A 22496-nucleotide genomic window follows, 5' to 3' on the forward strand; every position below is an offset into this window, starting at 1 on the left:
GAACAATGCAGTCAAATCATTTTATAGACACTTCTTTGCTTTTATATACAATTAACTTTACTGATGCTTAGCAGCATTAAACTTAGAGTATTCATTATGGAATAGTATTCTATACTTCATGGCATATGAGTTCTATAAACATGGTGAGTGAATTGAAGAATAAATTAACTGTGCATTTATACTGAAATTTTGTATGAAGCTTCAGGATTTTGTTTTGTTTTTATGTTGATTTCCTAATCAAGATCGAATATGAAAGTTTGAACCAGCCCACCAATCAGATTTTCAGTTTTTACTATGTGCCACTCATTGCCAAAAGTACTGGAGTTGGAGAGAAAGACAAAAACACAAAACAGATGCTCAAGGAACTTACATACTGAAGGTTGATGCTTGCAATATACACTGTGATATATTGAAGTGAAGGGAATCTGGATAAAACATAAGATTTAGTGCCAGCTGGAAATCACTGGATCTGAATTAACATAGACATTGCAGATATGTGCATCCTCTACTCGTCTCTAAGATGTGGCACTCACATCTGTTTTAAAGAGCCCAAACCCAGTCCTAAACTTGTAGGGGAGATAAAGTGGAAGGAAGAGAAAAGGGAGGAGACAAAGGAGGAGAGTGGAGAAAGAAGAGGGGAGAGAGGAGATAGAGATAAATATTGAAGACAGAAATGATCACATTCATACATACCCCACCAAATCTTTTCTTTTAATCCCAAATTCTTTCAATAGCTGCTGATCTGGCATGGTTTCTGTTCCATAATTGTCCCCATACTTTGGATGTTCACAAAGGCGATTATACAAGATGGCAAAAATATGGAATAGCACCTAGGCTAACTTCATGTGTGTTTATTTTATTTTATTTTATTTTTTATTTTTTTTTAATTTGAGCATTTTCAAACATTATTCACTGGAGACAAAGATCATTTTCTTTTCCTACCACCACCCCCCCACCTCTCCCACAGCTGACATGTGATTCCACTGGGTATCACATGTGTTCTTGATTCAAACCCATTTCCATGTTGTTGGTATTTGCATTAGAGTGTTCATTTAGAGTCTCTCCTCAGTCATATCCCCTCAACCCCTGTAGTCAAGCAGTTGCTTTTCCTCGGTGTTTTTACTCCCACAGTTTGTCCTCTGCTTGTGGATAGTGTTTTTCTCCTAGATCCCTGCAGATTGTTCAGGGACATTGCATTGCCACGAATGGAGAAGTCCATTACGTTTGATTGTACCACAGTGTATCAGTCTCTGTGTACAATGTTTTCCTGGTTCTGCTCCTTTCGCTCTGCATCACTTCCTGGAGGTTGTTCCAGTCTCCATGGAATTCCTTTGAGCACAATAGTATTCCATCACCAACATATACCACAATTTGTTCAGCCATTCCCCAATTGATGGGCATCCCCTCATTTTCCAATTTTTGGCCACCACAAAGAGCGCAGCTATAAATATTCTTGTACAAGTCTTTTTCCTTATTATCTCCCTGGGGTACAAACCCAGCAGTGTTATGGCTGGATCAAAGGGCAGACAGTCTTTTATCACCCTTTGGGCATAGTTCCAAATTGTCCTCCAGAATGGTTGGATCAATTCACAACTCCACCAACAATGAATTAATGTCCCTACTTTGCCACATCCCCTCCAGCATTCACTACTTTCCTCTGCATGTGTGTTTATTTTAACCAGGAAAAAAGTCAGGGGTGTTTCTAAATTCCATAAACCAAGACAAATGTATACAGGGTGTCCAAAGAATCTTACTGCAATTTTAAAATTGCAACAAAATTTTTTAGTTCCTTCGTGTATATATCACACACATGTATACATATGTAAAAAGAGAAGAAATGGGGAAGACAAGTATTAATTCAGAATTTACCAAGGATAAGGCACTATGCTAAATGCTTTAAAAAAAATGAATATCTCTTTTGGTCATCTTAACAACTCTAGGAGGCACATGCTATTACCACCATTTTCAGTAGAGGAATCTGAGGGATATAGAAATTAAGTGACATGATGAAGGTCACACATCTTGTAAGTTTCTGAAACTGAATTTGAACTCACATCTTGTGGAATCCAGATATATTACTCTTTTCACTCCACCACCTACCAACCTTCAGAGACAAAAAATGGAAATAAAAACAAGGAGAATCATATTTGAAATAATACTTCTTAATTATCCTGAGCAAGTCACTTAACCTCAATTGTCTGGCCCTTCACTGCTTTTCTGCTTTAGAATCAATATTTGGTATCAATTCTAAGACAGACAGCAAGGATTTAATAACAACAACAAAAAAAGAACTACTAAAACCGCTAACTCCTACTGGCATACATACAATAAGATGCAAAAGTCTCTACAAGCTAAAAAGAATATTTGAAAGCTATTTTTCCCTGTTTCAGAAAGCAAGCTTACTAATTAACCTCCTTCTCCTATCATACTCATTGCTTTTCTTCCAACTAGTACATAGCTTTGCAATATTTTGACTACTATTTTATTCTGGAGGAAAGATGTATTAATGTGGGTTCAATTCTTTTTTTTTTTCTTTTGAAAACTAAGTTCTGGGGGCAGCTGGGTAGCTCAGTGGATTGAGAGCCAGGCCTAGAGACGGGAGGTCCTAGGTTCAAATCTGGCCTCAGCCACTTCCTAGCTGTGTGACCCTGGGCAAGTCACTTGACCCCCATTGCCTACCCTTACCACTCTTCTGCCTTGGAGCCAATACACAGTATTGACTCCAAGACGGAAGGTAAGGGTTTAAAAAAAAAAAAAAGAAAAGAAAACTAAGTTCTAAAGCTTATTATTTTAAAGCTGTATCTGCAGGAGGAAAGTGAGATGGCAGAGTATACCTATAACTATATTTTTTCTATGTATCTTTTAGGGTCTGAAATCAAATAAGATGAAAGCTCCCAGGATCACTTATTAAAACAACAAGATGTTATCTAGAATATCTTACTTGGCAGAGCACTAAATGTGTAATAATTACCCATAAAAGTTTAAATTCAGACTAATTGTCAGAAAGAGAATGGGGGCGGAGGAAAGAAACTCTTTACTAAAGATTGAAATATAGATCTTAAAGTAGAAAAATACTTAATTTTATAAATGAACTCTTTGGATAAGATTTTTGTTAATTCCTAGAGGTACAAGTTCTCTTAATAAGTCATACAGAACCGAGAAAAGGAGTTTATTTATTCACTTGTCACAAGAAATACTTCATCTTAGCCCTTTTGGTTTCACTCAGCAGGATTTTCTGTTCTCATATTCATTTATCATTAAGGTTTACAAAATCTGAAGCTTTAATATAAAGCCTCCAGATCTAATGTGATGAGTTTGTTCATTTGAGTCATCTATTATTAGCAATATAAAAACAGATGTCATCTTCACAGTGAAGCTACCGGAGGTATTTTGATTTGTTTTGTTTTGTTTTGTTTTTAATGTTCATTTTGGTCTTTCATCCATTATGCCTTTGGATTTTCTGCCCCCAGGTGGCTATGATGTTTTTAGGCAGCCATTGGATAAATCTTGCTTTTTTTCCTTGTCTTAGAACCATTATCAAACTTGCCCTTTTTGTACTGTATGTGCAGAAGTAACTAATTTAAAATATAAAACAAAGCCACCTAAAATACCTTTATAGTCTCGTTTTTATCTTTTAAAATAAATTCTTACATTTCATTCTGTATAAGTTATTTTTAAAGGGACAATTGACAGAGCACCTTACTGAGGGCACACAAAGATGGTGGAAGTCCTCAAAAATACATCATATGAGATTCAGTTCAATGAACTCTGGATAGACTAGAGAAATATAGACTTATGTCATTTTCTTCAAGTATTAGTAAGGTTATCAATGGCTTAAGACAGGGATTCTTAAATCTGTGGTTGGTGAATTTGTTTTCTTTTTATATTTTGAAGATTATTACAATATAATTGCTTTCTTTTGCAACCCTAAATATTTAACTTTTACACGTAAAGGCTTCCTAAGAAGGGGTGAGGGTCCATAGATTTCAGCTGAGTTCTGAAGGCCATCATGACTTCTCAAAATGTTAAGAATTTCTTGTTCAATAAGCTTCAAAAACCAATGGGTAAAATTACAAAATACCCAAATTAGAGGAGGCTTCAGAGGCCATTTCATTCAATTTCAACCTAAGCAAGAATCTCTATAATAATACATTCTGCCTTTTCTTGAGAATCTATCTCACATGGAAACCTATTTTTCTTCTTGATATATCTAATTTTTAGGAAGTTTTTCCTTTACCAAGTCTAAATTTGCTCTTTAGCAACATGACCTATTCCTAAAATGTGAGGTAAATGATACAAGTATCCCCATTTTAAAAATGAGCAAATTGAGTTTCAGAAAGATTGATTGATTTGGTAATAGATGCACATCAAGAATCAGAACTGTAATTTTAAACCCAGGTCTCATCCCATGTTCTTTATGGGAGACTTTACATGAAGGTGCCACAAGATATCTATTTCAAGACAAGGTAAATATTATGTTTAAAATTTTATTTATTTTAGGTCTTATATATACTAAAACTAGAGCTAAGGAACTTGGTCTTGGAGATCTTAATGACCTTTGTGCCCAAACATTTAGGAAGTAATCAAAGTCTGAAAATAATCAAGTGGTTTGTCAACAATCACAAATTAAAATGGTTAGTGGCAAAGCCAGAAAAAGGACACGTCTCCTGATTCCTAGACTAATGAATTTAAATCCTTCCCACTTTGTCTGTCATGTGGCTAATGTGGTCCTTTGGAAATTATACTCAGATTTTCCACTTTGGGGCAGCATCTGTTCAGAACCTCAACCTTGAGGGCACATCCAATATATTCTTTTGCAGAACAAACCATATCTGACATATAGCAATCAGTAAAAGAAATATTTTCTAATAAAAGAGAAGATAAATTCATGATTTTTTTAAAAAATGATATAAAGTTGTGTTTTGGAATTGTTGTGTTATAGATAACATTAAGCTATCTTGAGATGTAAAAAAGGCAATTTGTGATGCAAGAAGAGAGACATTAAGGCTAGATATATACAGTTGATAATTCATTACATAAAAATGATAATTGAACTCATAGTTGCTGATGAAATCACTAAGAAACATACTATAGAAGAAGGGGGATCAAATCAGAAAGTTAGGGAACACCTACAATTAGTGGAAGTGGTATAGATAAAAATCAAGCAAGAGTCTGAAGAGTGGTCAGATAGGCAGAAGAACCAGGAGAGATGAGTGTCACAAAAACCTCGATGGGAGAGAAAATCCAGAAAGGTATGATGATCGAAAGAATCAAACATTTCAAGAAAGTAGAGGAGGAAGAAAATTGAAAAAAGGCCACTAAATTTGGGAAGAGGTTATTGCTAACTGTGGAGGGAACAAGTTCAATTCAATGATGACATCATAAGACAGATGGAAGAACATTGTAGTGAGTGAGAGAAGAGAAAGTGGAGTCATGATGGCTTTCTCAAGGTGTTTAGAAGGAAAGGAGAGGACAATAAAAGGACAATAGCTAGGAAAGGATCAAGTGAAGGGTTTTTTTTTTTCCCCCTAGGGATATGGGACATTTTGGTGAGTGATATAGGCAGTGATAAGGGAACCAATCAATAGATTGAGCAGCAAAAAAACTTTTGAAGAACTTCAGACCTTACTCAGAATATTTGACTATATAGCAATTGACCATATTTAGCCAAGTTTATTTTTCAGTTTTATCTTTTAAGGAGGGTCCCAAATCTTTTTTCAGTGTCTTTTATTTTGTCACCCATTGAGAATCATTTCTTCTTGAAGACAGTTGGATTTTTCAGTTAACCATCCTGCTGGACATTTTTCCAAGACATTGACAATTTAGGGTTAACTCAATTTTGTTCAAATATTACCATTTTCCCTTTGAACACATCTTTCTAATATCTCACAAATTTAAAACTTAACAAATTCTATAAAGCATACTCTATATAGCATATTGCTGTTTTGTGTGATTTCATTGAAATATCTCTGATATCAACCAGTGTTTACTACATTCCACATACCTATATAATAAAAAATATCATCAAGAAGACATTGTCAAAATAGAATCATAGGACAAGTATTTAAATTCATATCCTTTCATTAAGGCTTCCTTTGCATCAAAATTTAATATAAAAGGAGATTCACTTTGATTTTTCCTCAACTGATATTATCTATAAAGAAAAGGCTTTTTGATTTTTTATTCTTATGAAATTTTCCATTGGCATAGACCATTTGTGCTTAGACTATTCAGTAGTAGTTCAATGCATTTCATTGTTTTTTAACTGAATTTCTTGTGAAAAGAATCTGCAGAGATTAGTGGACCACAAGAACAATATGCAATGTTATAGCCAAGAGAAACAATTATCTTTATAGAATTATATAGTTCCTAGTGAAGGAAGTGACAATCCCCCTTCATGCTGCCCTGGTCAGCCCACATATGGGAATTATGTTCAGATATGGTTGCTATGTTTTAGGAGGCAATTGACAAGCTGGAAGAGTGTCCAACTAAAAGAAAGTAGGGTGGAGAAGATTCTTAAAACAATATGCCAGGAAGAACAATAGAAGGATCCAGGGATGTTTAACTTGGATTAAAGGTCACTTGGCATGGCATGTTGTGTGCACTCTAAAGATTTTCAAATATTTGAAAGGTTGTTTCTGGAAGTGAAATTAGACATAATCAGCTTGGTTCAAGAAAGCAAAATGGAGAGTAGTGGTCATTGAGCAGAAACTGAATAACCACTTGTTGAGAAGCCTGGAAGGTAGTTCCCTTTTAATTCAAGCATGTTCTGAATTAGGAGTATTTTCAGATATATTCCTTCCAGTTTCTAATGCCCCCCAATCCCATCTTGCTATGATCCTTATAATTCTCCTGCTTCTATTGACAAAAAAAGTCCAGTCTGCTGGCCAAGTCAGCAGGACGGGAGAGTCATAAGAATTTCTTGGGCTCATGCCTCTCATGTGATTGGTCAGGTCAGGGCTGGTCCAGAAGTTGGTCTATTTGTTATGATGGAATTATTTCTGACCTCTGGTTTAATGTATGTTATTTCTTTAACTACAGTACGCTGATGAATCTAAAATGTCACTTTTTGTCCCTAATTAAATCAGTGTAATCATGAGTAATGCACAGGACTTTAGAATGGAGAGTTTAAGATAGAGCGCTTTTAATTCTTTCTTACGTTCTGATTACAGCTTGGTCACAGTAAGCAGTCAAGCATAAGGAGCTCAGAAGATTTGCATCTGAACAGTTTCAGTAATCCTCCCAGACAATACCAGGTAAACATAAGTGTTTGCTGACCAATGGCTCTGACCACTGTCCCTATTTATATTTTGTTTCACGGTAACATGGGAAACACTGAAGATGATTCTCTAATTCCAAAGTATCATATATTTAATTTAATTAGGGATTCTTGTGCCTGGGACAAAAATCAACTGATACCACAGATATGGAGCATTGTGGCAGTAGGGGTGGCAGAAACACAGAAGATGGGTAGAATACAGATATACTAATATCAGGAAGGGACCAAATGACCTGTATGATCACCAGGCATTCTTTTTTTTTTAAAACTCTTACCTTCTGTCTTGAAGTCAATACTGTGTATTGGCTCCAAGGCAGAAGAGTGGTAAGGGCTAGGCAATGGGGGTCAAGTGACTTGCCCAGGGTCACACAGCTGGGAAGTGTCTGAGGCCAGATTTGAACCTAGGACCTCCAGTCTCTAGGCCTAGCTCTCAATCCACTGAGCTACCCAGCTGCCCCCTCCAGGCATTCTTTCTACTTATTTTCCCTAGTGAGAAAAGTGTTTAGGCAGTTCATGTAGAAATTTGATGCTAGAATGGGCCATGAATGTTGATTGTGGATACAATATTGGATCTGAAGTCAGGAAGACCTGGGTTCAGCTCTCATCTCAGTTGATAGCCAAATGGAAAAATCACTTTAAGATTCCAAGTTTTAGTTTTCTTATTTGTAAGGTGTGATAAAATCAGCTCCCTCATAACGTTGTGATGAGACTCAAATGAGACATAGGTAAAATAGTATATGATCCTTAAAATGCTTTAGGAATACCAAATAGTTTCATTGACCAATGTAGACCATATTGGAATAAATCCCTGAGTATTAAAAAAAAATTTTGCCTTAATTCATCTTTAAAAAATCCACACATATTACTCACTAATTGAATTCATAAAGTGTGTTTTTAATCAAAAAATGTAATACTCATTGGATTGCTTATGCCTTTGCTGAAATGGTTTTACTTTCAGAATTGATTTTTAAAACAGTTGGTCTAGGTAAGCCAGAATTATTTTGAAAAGAAAAATCAGTTTTTGGAGGTTGTGAATTCCCTGCTAAATCCTCAGAGTCATAATTAAGGATTCTTGTGCTTGGGATAAAATTATGACAGTAAGGGCAGTAGAAACACAGAAGATAGGTAGAATATAGATATAATAACATCAGGAAAGGCAGCTAACCCCCCAGAGAATTTAGCCCTCATTACTGCAGAAGCTGGAAGGAGACAAGGAAGCTAGCTCCCAGAAGATGAATACCAAGCCAATAGGATCTGAGAGGATAGCTCAGGAAAAGTTGTATTGCTAACTGTAGGGGGGAAATGCCCTCCTGGGGAGAAATAATATTCCCTTGTTCTCACCTTGGATGCTAGCAGCTTTGGGCCAAAGCCCCATTCATCTCATGCTAGTTCTGGTTCTATAAATCCTTTATAAATTCCAGTAGGGAGTCAATGTCCAAATGGGTAAAAGAATCAATTATAAATGATAACTGAGGCAGAATCAAGATGGTGGCATAGAGGCAGCAGAAGTATAGACCTCTGAAAACCCTTCCTTACCAATTAAAAACTAAATGCTCCCAGGGGGACTGAAAACCAAACCTAACAACAAGACAGGGCAAAGGAGCCCTCCTGCTGCACTCAATTTAAAAGGTAAGCCCCCCAAAAGCCCGAATTCAAAAACACTCTGGTTTAAGGGGAAGGGAGAAGGAAGGTCCCAGGACCCCTCCCCCACCTAGAACTCTAAGCTTCCAGTGGCAGCTGTAAGCTCTGGGCAGGCAAAGGTGCTGGTCTGGAGGGAGTACCTTGCGGGCAATGCTGTGCCAGGCTCAGAGTGTAGAACACAGGTGGTGGGGAAGGAATTAAAGGAGGAACAAAGAGAGGGCAGACTAGTTGTATCAGTGGATACCCTCCATATTGCTCCCTCCTTCCAGGAGGTTTTAACCTCAAGGAGCATTCAGCCCAACCCAGCTGGACATAATCCCATCAAAAGTCTTCAGAGGCCAGGGAAGCTCAAGCTCCAATACCCCTCACCACACTGCACTGAGAGATTTGCTGACAAAACTCAAGCAGGGAAGACTGACAGAAAAGCCCAAAACAAACAAACAAAAATGAGAGGAGCAAGAGCACAGACAACTGCAGGGAGTAAAGAAGGGGTAAATATGAGCAAACAACAGAAAAAGAAAAAAGAAATTAAAATTGACAGCTTCTATACAGGCAATGAACAAAGAGCAAACAGAACAGAGAAGGAGGAGGGAACAGCAAACAATAAAACAGAAAACCCAGCGAATTGGCTACAGGCCTTGGAAGAACTCAAAAATACAATTCAAAACACAATTAAGAGAGGCTGAAGACAATTGGGAAAACTAAATAAGTCATCTGGAAACAGAGGCACTTAAACTAAAATGAGAAAATAGTGTCTTGAAAGCCAAAATCAACCAACTTGAAAATGAGGCAAAGGAGATGAAAGATGAGGTAAGAGGATGAAATATGACCTCAAAAGAAAATCAGACCAGAAGGAGAAGAATGACCAAAAATCCAGGGATGAAATCCAGCCTTTAAGAACCAGAATCCAACAACTAGAATCAAGTGACTTCACAAGGCAGCCAGACACTATAAAACAAAATCAAAATAATGAAAAAATTGAGGAAAATATGAAGCATCTCATTAACAAAACAGAAGATTTAGAAAACAGTTCTAGGAGAGAAAACTTAAGAATCATTGGTCTACCAGAAGACCATTACAAAAGAAAAATTCTGGACATCATCCTACAAGAAATTATCCAAGAAAACTGCCCCAATATTCTACAACAAGAGGGAAAAGCATAGATTAAAAGAATACACAGATCACCTCCTGTATTTAATCCCCAACTGACAACACCCAGAAATGTTATAGCCAAATTCAAGAACTATCAGACCAAGGAAAAATATTATAAGCTGCTAAGAAGAAGTCTTTCAGAAACCACAGAACCACAGTGAGAATAACACAGGATCTGGCTGCATCTACACTGAAGGACCAGAAGGTATGGAATATGATATTCTGGAAAGCAAGGGAACTAGGTCTACAACCAAGTATCAACTACCCAGCAAAACTGACTATATTCTTAAAGGGGAATGTATGGTCATTTAACAAAATAGAAGAATTCCAAGCATTTGTAAAGAAAAGACCAGACCTGAACAGAAAATGTGATGCCAAAGCACACAACTAAAGAGAATCATCAAAAGGTAAGTAAAAAAGAGGGAAAAAAGAAAAACAAAACAAACATACAAAAAACTTTTTAAAGAGACTCAATAAGTTAAAATGATAGGTATCCCTATAGGAAAAGAGGTCATTGGTAACAATGTTATCATCACCCAGGCAGCTAGAAGAAGTACACTTAGAGGGAACAGTAACAAACTATATGGGATGAAATGAAATATATGTGTATAGATATATGTATACATAAATACACATGTGTATATTTAATATATGTACATCTATTATATATATACAACTAGAGCTAAAAAAAGACATTAATACTAAAAGGAATGGAGAAAGGAACTGAAGGGGGTAAATTTATATGTCACAAAGAAGCACATGGCAGGAGTGGGGGAGAAGGTCAATACACTGGAAGGGTAAAGAGGTTGGAGATAGGAAATACTCAACTCGTACATGCTTTGAAATTGACCCAAAGAGGGAAAAACAATCTAATCCATTTGGGCAGAGAATTGATTTGCACTCTATAGGGAAGTAAAAGGGTAACAAACAGACTGGTGTGGAGGGAAGTAGTACAAGGGAGGGAGAAGGTGGGGGTAGTTTAAAAAAACTATGAAGAAAATAAGGGGGGAATAAGAGTAAGAAGGGAGGGGTAGAAAGGGAAATAAAATAAGGGTTGGAATTAGGGGGATTGATTAAAAACAAACATTGGTGTAGAAGGAAATAGTGAAAGAAGAAAAGGGAGGACCAGGAATAGAGAAATCAAAATGCTGGGAAATACACAGCTAGTAATCATAACTCTGAATGTGAATGGAATGAACTCACCCATAAAATGCAAGCAAATAGTAGAGTGGATTAGAATCCAAAACCCTACAATATGCTCTCTACAAGAAACACACATGAGGAAGGTAGATTCACATAGGGTCAAAGTAAGAGGATGGAGCCAAAACTATTGAGCATCAACTGAGAAAAAGAAGGCAGGAGACACAATCATGATATCTGAGAAAGCCAAAGTAAAAATAGATCTAGTTAAAAGAGATAGGGAAGGTAATTACATCCTTATAAAAGGCAGTATAATAAATAAATATATTTTTATATAATAAAATATAAAATTAAATTTAAAAAATTAAAAAAAAAATAAAGACAATAAGGAAATAGCAGTATTCAACCTGTATGCATCAAATGGCATAGCATCCAAACTTTTAAAGGAGAAATTAGTGGAGCTCAAGGATGAAAAAGATAGAAAAACTATACTAGTGGGAGATTTGAACCTTCCTCTATCAGAACTAGATAAAACAAACCAAAAAATAAATAAGAGGTGAGAGAAGTGAATGAAATCTTAGAAAAATTAGTTAGTAGATATGTGGAGAAAAATAAATAAGGACAAAAAGGAATACACCTTCTTTTCAGCAGTACATGGTAAATGCACAAAAACTAATCATGTATTAAGGCATAAAAATATTGCAAACAAGTGCAAAAGAGCAGCAATAATAAATGCAACCTTCTCAGATCACAATGCAATGAAAATAATAATTAGTAAGGGTACATGGAGAGGCAAATAAAAAATTAATTGGAAATTAAATAATATGATTTTCCAAAATTGGTTAGTTAAAGAACAAATCATAGAAACAATTATTTCAATGAAGAAAAAGGCAATGATGAGATATCCTTTCAAAACCTATGGGATGCAGCCAAAGCAGAACTCAGGGAAATTTATATTCTTGCATTCATATATTAACAAACTAGAGATGGAAGAGGTCAATGAATTGGGCATGCAAATTTAAAAACTAAAAAGTGAACACATTAAACATCCTCAGAAGTTTAGAAGTTAGAAGACTAAATTAGAGATCCTAAAAATCAAAGAAGAAATTAATAAAATTGAAAGTCAAAGAACTATTAATTTAATAAATAAAACTAGAAGCTGGTACTTTGAAAAAAACAAATAAAATAGACAAAGTACTGGTCAATCTAATTTAAAAAAGGAAAGAAGAAAACCAAATTGTCAGTATCCAAGATGAAAAGGGAGACTTCACCTCTAATGAAGAGGAAATTAAGGCAATCATTAAAAACTATTATGCCCAATTATATGGCAATAAATAGGGCAATCTAGGTGATATGGATGAATATTTACAAAAATATAAATTGCCCAGACTAACAGAGGAAGAAACAGATTACATAAACAACCCCATATCAGAAAAAGAAATTGAACAAGCCATTAAAGAACTCCCTAAAAAAATCCCCAGGTCTAAATGGATTCACAAATAAATTCTATCAAACATTCAAAGAACAACTAATCCCAACATTATACAAACTATTTGACAGAATACACAAAGGAGTTCTACCAAATTCCTTTTATGACACAAATGTGGTACTGATTCCAAAGCTAGTCAGGCCAAAAACAGAGGAAGAAAATTATAGACCAATCTCCTTAATGAATATAGATGCAAAAATCTTAAATAGGATACTAGCAAAAAGACTCCAGCAAGTCATCACAAGGGTTATCCACTACGATCAGGTAGGATTCATACCGGGAATGCAAGGATGGTTCAATATTAGAAAAACCATCCACATAATTGACCATATTAACAAGCAAATTGACAAAAATCACATGAACTCAATAGATGTAGAAAAAGCCTTTGACAAAATACAACATTCATTCCTATTAAAAACACTAGAAAGCATAGGAATAGAAGGGCTTTTCCTAAAAATAATAAACAGTATATATGTAAAACCATCAGCAAACATCATATACAATGGGGATAAACTAGAAGCCTTCCCAATAAGATCAGGAGTGAAACAAGGATGCCCATTATCACCTCTGCTATTTAACATTGTACTAGAAACACTAGCAGTAGCAATTAGAGAAGAAAAAGAAAACTGAAGGTATTAAAACTGGCAATGAGACCAAGCTATCACTCTTTGCAGATGATATGATGGTCTATTTAAAGAGTCCTAGAGAATCAACCAAAAAGCTAATCAAAATAATTAACAACTTTAGCAAAGTTGCAGGATACAAAATAAACCCGTGTAACTCATTAGCATTTTTATATATCTCTAATATATCTCAGCAGCAAGAATTAAAAAGAGAAATTCCACTTAAAATCACCCTAAACAATATAAAATACTTAGGAATCTATCTGCGGAGACAAACACAAGAACTATATGAACACAACTACAAAATACTCTCCAAACAATTAAAACTAGATCTAAACAATTGGAAAAACATTGATTGCTCATGTGTATGATGAGCTAACATAATAAAATGATAATCGTACCCAAATTAATTTACTTATTCAATTCCATACCCATTGAACTACCAAAAACTGTTTTACTGAATTAGAAAAAAAAAACATAACAAAGTTAATTTGAAAGAACAAAAGGTAAAGGATATCCAGGGAAATTATGAAAAAAAAAATGTGAAGGAAGGAGGACATGCAGTCCCAGATCTCAAAGTAGAGTCTAAAGCAGTGGTCATCAAAACAATTTGGTACTGGCTAAGAGACAGAAAGGAGGACCAGTGGAAAAGACTTGGGGTAAGTGACCTCAGCAAGACAGTCTATGATAAGCTCAAAGATCCCAGCTTTGGGAGCCAAAATCCACTATTTGATTTAAAAAAAAAAACTGCTGGGAAAATTGGAAGACAATGTGGGAGAGATTAGGTTTGGATCAACATCTCACACCCTACACCAAGATAAACTCAGAATGGGTGAATGACCTGAATATAAAGAAGGAAACTATAAGTAAATTAGGTGAACACAGAACAGTATACATGTCAGATATTTGGGAAAGGAAATTCCAGAAATTTTTAGGGAAAAAGTGTTAAAAGTCTTAAAAGAATAGAAAGAGTCACAAAATGCAAAATAAATAATTTTGACTACATCAAATTAAAAAGGTTTTGTACAAACAAAACCAATGTAACTAAAATTAGAAGGAAAGCAACCACTTGGGAAAGAATCTTCATAACAAAAACCCCTGACAAAGGTCTAATTACTCAAATTTATAAATAGCTAAATCAATCATACAAAAAAAAGCAAGCCATTCTCCAATTGATAAATGGGAAAGGGACATGAATAGGCAGTTCTCAGCCAAAGAAATCAAAACTATTAATAAGCACATGAAAAAGTGTTCTACATCTCTTATAATCAGAGAAATGCAAATCAAAACAACTCTGAGGTACCACCTCACATCTAGCAGATTGGGTAACATGACAGCAAAGGAAAGTAATAAATGCTGGAGGGAATGTGGCAAAGTTGGGACATTAATTCATTACTGGTGGAGTTGTGCATTGATCCAACCATTCCGGAGGGCAATTTGGAACTACTCTCAAAGGGCACTAAAAAACTTTCTGCCCTTTGATCTAGCCATATCACTGCTGGGTTTGTACCCCAAAGAGATAAGGAAAAAGACATGTACAAGAATATTCATAGCTGTGCTCTTTGTGGTGACAAAAATTGGAAAATGAGGGGATGCCCTTCGATTGGGAATGACTGAACAAATTTGATATATGTTGGTATATAGTGGTAGTGTCTCAGTAACCAAGGATGATGATTGTCTTTGTGCGCTTTCATCTGTGATGTAAATGAGTGTGCACAAAGACACTTGTGCGTGAAGAAGATTTAAGTGGAAAAGTCGATGCACAGAGACAGTTCCACTCTCTCGGTGTTGGAAGCCTGAGTCCAGTGGCACAAAAAATCGTTATACCTTGAGACTTCCTGAGCTGCATTGGATGGCCGTGTTGTCCTTTGTGTATTGTGCTCAAAGGAATCATAAAGTGGAGGAATTCCATGGGAACTGGAACAGCCTCCAGGAATTGATTCAGAGCGAAAGGAGCAGAAACAGGAAAACACTGTACACAGAGACTGATACGCTGTGGTACAATCGAAGGTAATGGACTTCTCCATTAGTGGCCTTGCAGTTACCCTGAACAACCCAGAAGGATCTACGAGAAAGAACACTATCCACATTCAGAGGAAAAACTGTGGGTGTAGAAACACAGAAGAAAAACAACTGCTTGAATACATGGGTCCAGGGGGATATGATTGGGGATATAGACTCTAAATGAACATCCTAGTGTGAACATCAACAACATGGAAATACATTCTGATCAAGGACACTTGTAATACCCAATGAAATTGAGTATTGGCTGTAGGAAGATTGGGGACAGGGGAGGGAGGGAAATGATATAATTCTTGTAACCAAGGAATAATGTTCTAAATTGACTATATAAATTAATTTAAATTAAAAAAATTAACATAAAAAATTAACAAATGATTATAATTAAAAGTTCCCTATGGAAGCAATTAATCATTTGAACTCTTTCCTCTTTTCTTTACCTAGAAAATAATGAAGCGACTCATCAAAAGATATGTACTGAAAGCTCAGATTGATAAGGAGAGCGATGAAGTCAACGAAGGTGAGTTCAAGAGAGTACTGAGAGATTTTCTCCAAGTTGCAGATGGTGTTCTCAGGACCCAGATTAGGACGGGTAGAGCCTTCAGGGGAGAGGACAAACAATCTAGTGGAGCAAAACAGAGAAATGGGAGGTTTTAGGAGTGGTTGGAGAAGGGGGAGGAGTAAGGAAGTATGTTATCTAATCCTCATCCTGGAGTCAGGAAAATTTGAGTTGAAATTCTCATTCAGGCACATACTAGTTTTTGTCACCCTGAGCAAGTAACTTCACCTCATCTCATCTTAGTTTCCTCAACTGTGAAACAGGGAAAGTCTACCTCCAGAGTTGTGAGGACAAAATAAAATAATATTTACAAAGTTCTTAGCACAGGGTCTGTCACAAATTATTATTTAATAGAATTATTATATAGTATTAGTATGATTATGATTATTAATAATAACTTATTTAGGAGGGGATTTGACCTCTATCTCCTTCAGTTGCTAGTCACAGGAAACACCATCTGCTCCTTTAATTATTCAGGTATATGATATTTTCTATGGCAATTTTTATATAAGTGCATATGACAGTACTTCAAGGATTTATGACTTCATCAACATCAATACCCCCTCTCTCTCATCTAGATGGACTTTGTGAGATCAGCCTCATGACTGAGAAAAATTGGCATCTTTCAGCTAATGTAGTGATAATTCTCTCTGAACTCAACAATGCTCATTTGCGGATGGCATTTAGATGTTCCCTAATCAAAGTTTTTTTTGTTTTTTTTGTTTTTTTCCATCTTGGTAGCACCTGCCAGAGTCTGTGCACCATACTCATAGCTTTTCAGAAGCCAGGTTCACCTCCATACTATGATGAGGGCTCAAAAAAAGTCCTTTAGCATAAATCACAGAAACCTGGATGTTAAATTTAACACAGTTCAAGGGTTATATGTTTAAGGGAATTGATTGTGTATATTGTTTATAGAAGTGGCATTAAAAATCCTCATAATTTTCTTTCTTATAGGTGAATTGAAAGAAATAAAACAGGACATTTCAAGTCTCCGCTATGAACTTCTTGAGGAGAAATCCCAGAACACAGAAGACCTAGCAGAACTCATTAGAAAACTTGGGGAGAAATTGTCAATTGAACCAAATCAAGAAGGAAGCAATAGATAACATGAACACCTCTTGGAAACTGAAATTTAATTGTCCACTTGAAGCCATAAACTTTACCAAATAAAAATAAAATATTTATACTTCCCCCTCCCCATTCTTGAATAGCAAAAAAGTCACATAAAAAATTTTGGGCCATTGAACCATATTAAAGTGAACCCTAACATTTCATGGCATCCACTATTAAGATCTTCATTGTCCTACTCTGTAAAGGTGGCCAAAGGCCAAAGATTATGTTCACTGTTGGTTTGGTTTATTGTTTTTAAGTTGTCTAGACAAATAACAGCTATCATGCAATCAGCAGCAGTGTAATTCAATGCCCGGAGCTCTTTCTGTTAGTAATAAAGAGACTGTAGAGAACAGCATGGCCCTTTCTATCCTAGGAAATTCTGAGGCAATTGTCTTGTCTCCACCATAGACATCATACTGATGGCTTGTAGCAGTCGATTTGGGACAAATGTCATTATGCCTTTACAGAGAGTCTGCCCACTTAGATGTGTTTTTCCAAATAGTATGATTGACAGACCTTGTTCAGAAATGGTCTTAAATCATCCTTGCATTTCCCCAGTCATCTCTCAAGGATAAAAAAAAATTGCTACTTCCCTTCAGTTATGGAGCTAGTACAGCTAGAAACATTTGATTTGTTCTTTTTGTAGCCAAGCAAATGTTAATGATGGTATGAACTTTTTGTTGTTCATTTTAACACCATGAATGGTGGTAATTCAAAGTTTCTAACACTGGTGACCAAACACCCAAGCAATAAATGAATATTTTTAGTGTGGGGGGGGGAGGGAGAATTGATCAAACTGTCCTAAAAATATTCATTTCTTAGTTATGATGAAAATTAAATGCCAGTAACTGAAAGCTGAAAGCACCAAACACTAAAAATTATTGAAAAATTGGCAAATATCTATCAGCTTCTTCCAACCATGTGTCAAAATGCATAAAAGCAGAATTTCCACAGCTTCCTTGTTATCAAGAGGCTCCAGTGTCTAGACACTGGTTGTCAGTAATCTGAAAGAGTCCACAATGATGGCTGAACATTTCATTTTCTCTATGTGTCAGATACCACCACACACTTGACACCTTTTAAACAACTCTGGAGTTTGAACATATTCATTAACCAAAATTAAGAGAGACTTTGAAATATATATTTGAGTTTTACTTTAAAAATTAAATGGACATTTAAGTGCCAGCTATGAGGACATAATACTGAAGTGGCACTACATAGCTATTTCACAAGAAAGAAATTTGAATTACTCATTCAATGACATTTTCCATGTGGCTATTACAGAGAAGTTTAGCAATATAGAAGAGTCCTTTTTCAAATGTATTGTAACAATATTTGATGAGCTAGTTGCCAGAATAAACAAATTATAGCAAATTCACTCTTGAAGAATTTAAATATGCTCATAATGATTCCAAATGTTTGTTATGTTCCTATAGGAGCAGATTTTTTTCTGTTGTTTTTTTTCCATTCCTATGGCTACTTAGAAGTGATTAATATGTTTGACTTCCCAAGGAAAGTCAATTGGATGAATATAACCAATCATTGTTTTTTTTTCCCATGATGATAAATGGTTGAGAAAAAAAGCATACCAATACTGATGGTCATGTCTACAAGTTCTTCAACGTAGGACGTAGGCTTTAACTTTGCGAAATAGCTAATTATTTCAGTTTGGAGCACTCCAAACTATACTACAAATTCTATTCTGTATCCTTCCAAAGGGATCACACCAATCCATAAATTAAACTCTGTACTAAATTCCCCTTCAGAGCTTATCTATTTTCAACTACAGTCTCAACAATAGGAATCAACACATTTCCACAGAGGAACTCTTACTCCAATATGATCTTGGAAATCTGTGATAGGTGTAGGGGCATAGATTTAAAAATAAACACACCTCCCTAAATTATTGTATTGAAGAAATCAGCACAAAGAAGATTATGCAAATATCTCAAAACAGCTTTTACCAAAGAGGAGTCAACTTAGATGTAGAACTATTCGAAAAGCTGCCCCTCAATCAAGTTCACTGGCATGACTAGCATGGCTTCTTTGGATCTTGGTTGGGAAGGATCTAAGTGGGGAGTTTATAAAAATAAAAATGTGCTAAGACCTACGTACCTCAGCCTGAACCAGAACAAAAATAAAGAGATTCCACCTCCCAGAAACTCGAGATAAGATAGACAGAGAAGTAGCAAAATGTCATGCCAACTGAGTCTTTTAGTCTTGCTTGTGTTTCACAGGCCATGAGCTTGACTACAACTCTGCCTATCATGTCGAGATCCATTTATATCCTCACAGGAGCCTGGTTTAGTTGCTGAGTGGGGGTACTTCCAGATATAAATAGCCCAGTTTGATAGTATTCAACAAGACTTTTAAAAAACCCTTTATTTTCTGTCTTAGAAAAAAAAAAATACTTGGTATTGGTTCCAAAGCAAAAGAGCAGTAAGGACTAGGCAATTGGTTAAATGACTTTGCCCAGTCACACAGCTAGGGGAAGTATCTAAGGTCAGATTTGGACCCAGCAACCTCCCATCTCTAGGCCTGACTCTCTATCCACTGAGACACCTAGATGCCCCTCAAAAAAAATTTTAAGTACCTACAATGTGCCAGAAAAAATGTTAAGCTCTGAGATACAAAGGCAAAAAAAAAAATAGCCCTTGCCTTCCATGAGCTTACATTCCATTAGAATCCAGGCATATTTAACAGCTATTATTGGGCAATTTCTAAAAGACCCTTTGAGGACAGGAACCAAATCTTACTCCTTTCTATCTCCTATTTGGCACTTTTGAAAGTTTTCTTTCCAGTCCTATGTCCTCTATCTTTCCAGTCTTCTTAAACCTACCCCTCCCTGATATACTTTTAAATCTAGTGGCACTGGCTGTTTTGCTGTTCGTTACATACAACACTCCATCTCTAGTTCCAGGCCACTTTCTAAGAATGTTTCAAATGACTATTATTGAACAATCATATTTTTTCATTTACAGTTAAGCTCAGATTTGCAGGGTAAGTCACCCTAAACTCCATTCCGAGTTCCATTGCTCTTCAAAACACATTATTCTGTTTCCCACCTGTGTAGGGAGTAAGGGGTTCCAAGTACACTAATGGTAGGAAATATAACAGCAAAGAGATTTCATTCCCGTGGGAGCTATGTAAATGCTGGTTATTTTATTGTTGTGACCACATGGAATTCAATCTAAAAGCTTAAATTTGATCTGGCCAGCCTGGGACTATGCCCATCTTAACTGGAACACTATTTTTATAGGATCAGTGAAAACTAACTTGGAATGCTAAATGAACTTACAAAACTACTGAAAGTTCTCTTTTATGGAAGGCTGAATGGTTGTCAGATATAGACACAGTCAGGTCAAGGAAAGCCAGTCTAGGTAGAGTGAAGTACAGAGACAGACTTTTTCCTCACCCAATCCTGCCATTTCTTTCATCACAGTTTAAAATTTTTTTTAATTTTCATGACAATTTTCCACATAAGTTTTCCAAAGTCATATGATCCATATTGTGTCCCTCCTTTGTTCCTTCTCCCCTCTTGGAGCTCACAATTTAAACTGATACATATTACACCATTAGAATTTTTGTTTTCTATAAATGCTCCTTATATTTATTATTGTTCAGTTGGGCTGGACTTTGTGTAGACCCAATTTCCATAAGGTAAAATAGTTGAGAGACAAGGTTCTAATCTTTATTAGAATTTGCAATATCTTTTGAACAAAGAGCAAGAAACTATAAGTATGCCAGTAACGAATGATTGTGTAATATTCGCCAAAACTAGTTTATTCAGTAGGGTACTAAACACAGAGTTGTTTTGACCCCAAATCAAAATATCCTGATGAGAAATGGAAAATGTAGTTTAACATCTAATACTGCATTTATATGACTTAAAAACAGTAAGAAATTCTCTTGTATAAGGGTAGGGTCAGCCTTAGAATTAAATAGAAGAGAGTTCAAGACCTACTTCTGACACATACCTGCCATAGAACCATGAACAACTCACTTAACCATTTAGTTCCTCCAAGCAACTCTTAAGATTATGTTCCAATCAATCAAAAAACCTGAATTAGGTGACTATGATATGCTAGGCACTGGAATCCACAGTTATAATATGAGGACAAAGACAAAAATGAAACCATCCCAGTCCTCAAGAACATTATAATCTATTTGGGGAAATTGTGCGTGTGTTTATATGTATGAATAAATATGTACATGTGTACACACACGGATGCAAAATAGATACAAAATACTAGGTAAATGGAGGCAACCTCAGCAGCTGGGAGATCAGGAAAGTCCTCCTGTAGGGGATTGTACTTGAACTGAGCTTTGAAAGAAGTTAAGAATTCTAAGAGGGCAAGGTTTGGTGGTATAAGCACAGAGATAGAACATGGAATTGCATGTCAGGGTTAGCAACTAAGTCAGTTTGACTAGACTGCATAGAGTCTGGAAAGGATAATAATCCATAATTAGTTCAGAAATGTAGGCTGAAGCCAGAGAGTGGAGCATTTAAAATATAAAACAGAGAAGATATTCTTTTTATTTTCTCTTAAAAGCAATAAGAAAGTGCAAGAGCTTTCCAAGTAGGGGAGCAAGCCCTACTTTAGGAAAATCACCTTGGGACTGTGTGACGTAGAGAAACAGTGTGAAGAGAAGAAAAAGAAGGCAAGCACAACTAGTAAGAGGCTATAGTATAACCAGACCTTCTGTGGGGAGAAAAGATCAAATAAATGTCATGGAGAGAGTATTGGTTGAACTTGGCAAATGATTGGATGTGGTGAGAGTGAAGAGTAGAAGATGATGCTAATGTTGTTAAACTAGATAGGAAGAAGGATAGGGATGTCCTCTTTAAAAACAAAGGAATAAAGGAAAGGATGGGTTTCTTAGGGACTCTAATATGGACATGTTGATTTTGAGAAGCCGATAGGCTATATCTACTTTCTTCTGGATCTTCTATTTCCTCTATTTATTTAACCTACAATTCCCAAGAGATGCAATATCAATTTCCAAAATGTATTTATAAAACATAGTTGGATGGCAGTTCAAAAAAGATGTTTGGGGAGGCTCTGAACTTAATATGCTAATAGCACTTTAAAAAGATAATGTCAGCATGGAGTCCAGTGAATTAAAATTTCCAAAATGAGGTTTGCTGATGCAGCACTGGCTCTCATGAGAAAGAAAAGACCACCAAGATCTGAAAATCTAGGAGTCATTTGCATAGAAATGATAAATAAACCCATAGGAACAAGTAGAATCCCACAGAGAAAAAGTGTAGAGCTAGAAGGGCTCAATATAAAACCTTGGGCAGGATATTAATGACAATCTAATGTAATTTCTGTGGAGGGACCAATAGGAGAACAATGAGAAAAGTGTCAAATAATCTTAGAGAGGAGGAAGGTGGTGGGGGTCAACCACAGCTTATGTTTCAGAGAGATCAAAAAAGCTGAGGCTGAAAAAAAGGTCTTTGAGTTTGGTAGTCAC

At 35.9% G+C, this 22496-nt stretch overlaps 1 protein-coding gene across 1 annotated transcript in view; it reads left to right on the forward strand.

Moving 5' to 3' along the window:
* Window positions 1–18413, forward strand: part of TRPC6 (transient receptor potential cation channel subfamily C member 6) — a 166533-nt gene extending 148120 nt beyond the window's left edge. Inside the window, exons 10-12 of the mRNA XM_016433881.2 lie at window positions 7173–7256; window positions 15788–15863; window positions 16860–18413. Of these exons, the coding sequence (XP_016289367.1) occupies window positions 7173–7256; window positions 15788–15863; window positions 16860–17011 (312 nt within the window). The 3' untranslated portion in view covers window positions 17012–18413. The remainder of the gene's footprint in view (window positions 1–7172; window positions 7257–15787; window positions 15864–16859) is intronic.
* The last annotated feature ends 4083 nt before the right edge of the window (window positions 18414–22496 follow it).

This window comes from Monodelphis domestica, chromosome 4, assembly GCF_027887165.1.
Source record: "Monodelphis domestica isolate mMonDom1 chromosome 4, mMonDom1.pri, whole genome shotgun sequence".
Classification (NCBI taxonomy): domain Eukaryota; kingdom Metazoa; phylum Chordata; class Mammalia; order Didelphimorphia; family Didelphidae; genus Monodelphis; species Monodelphis domestica.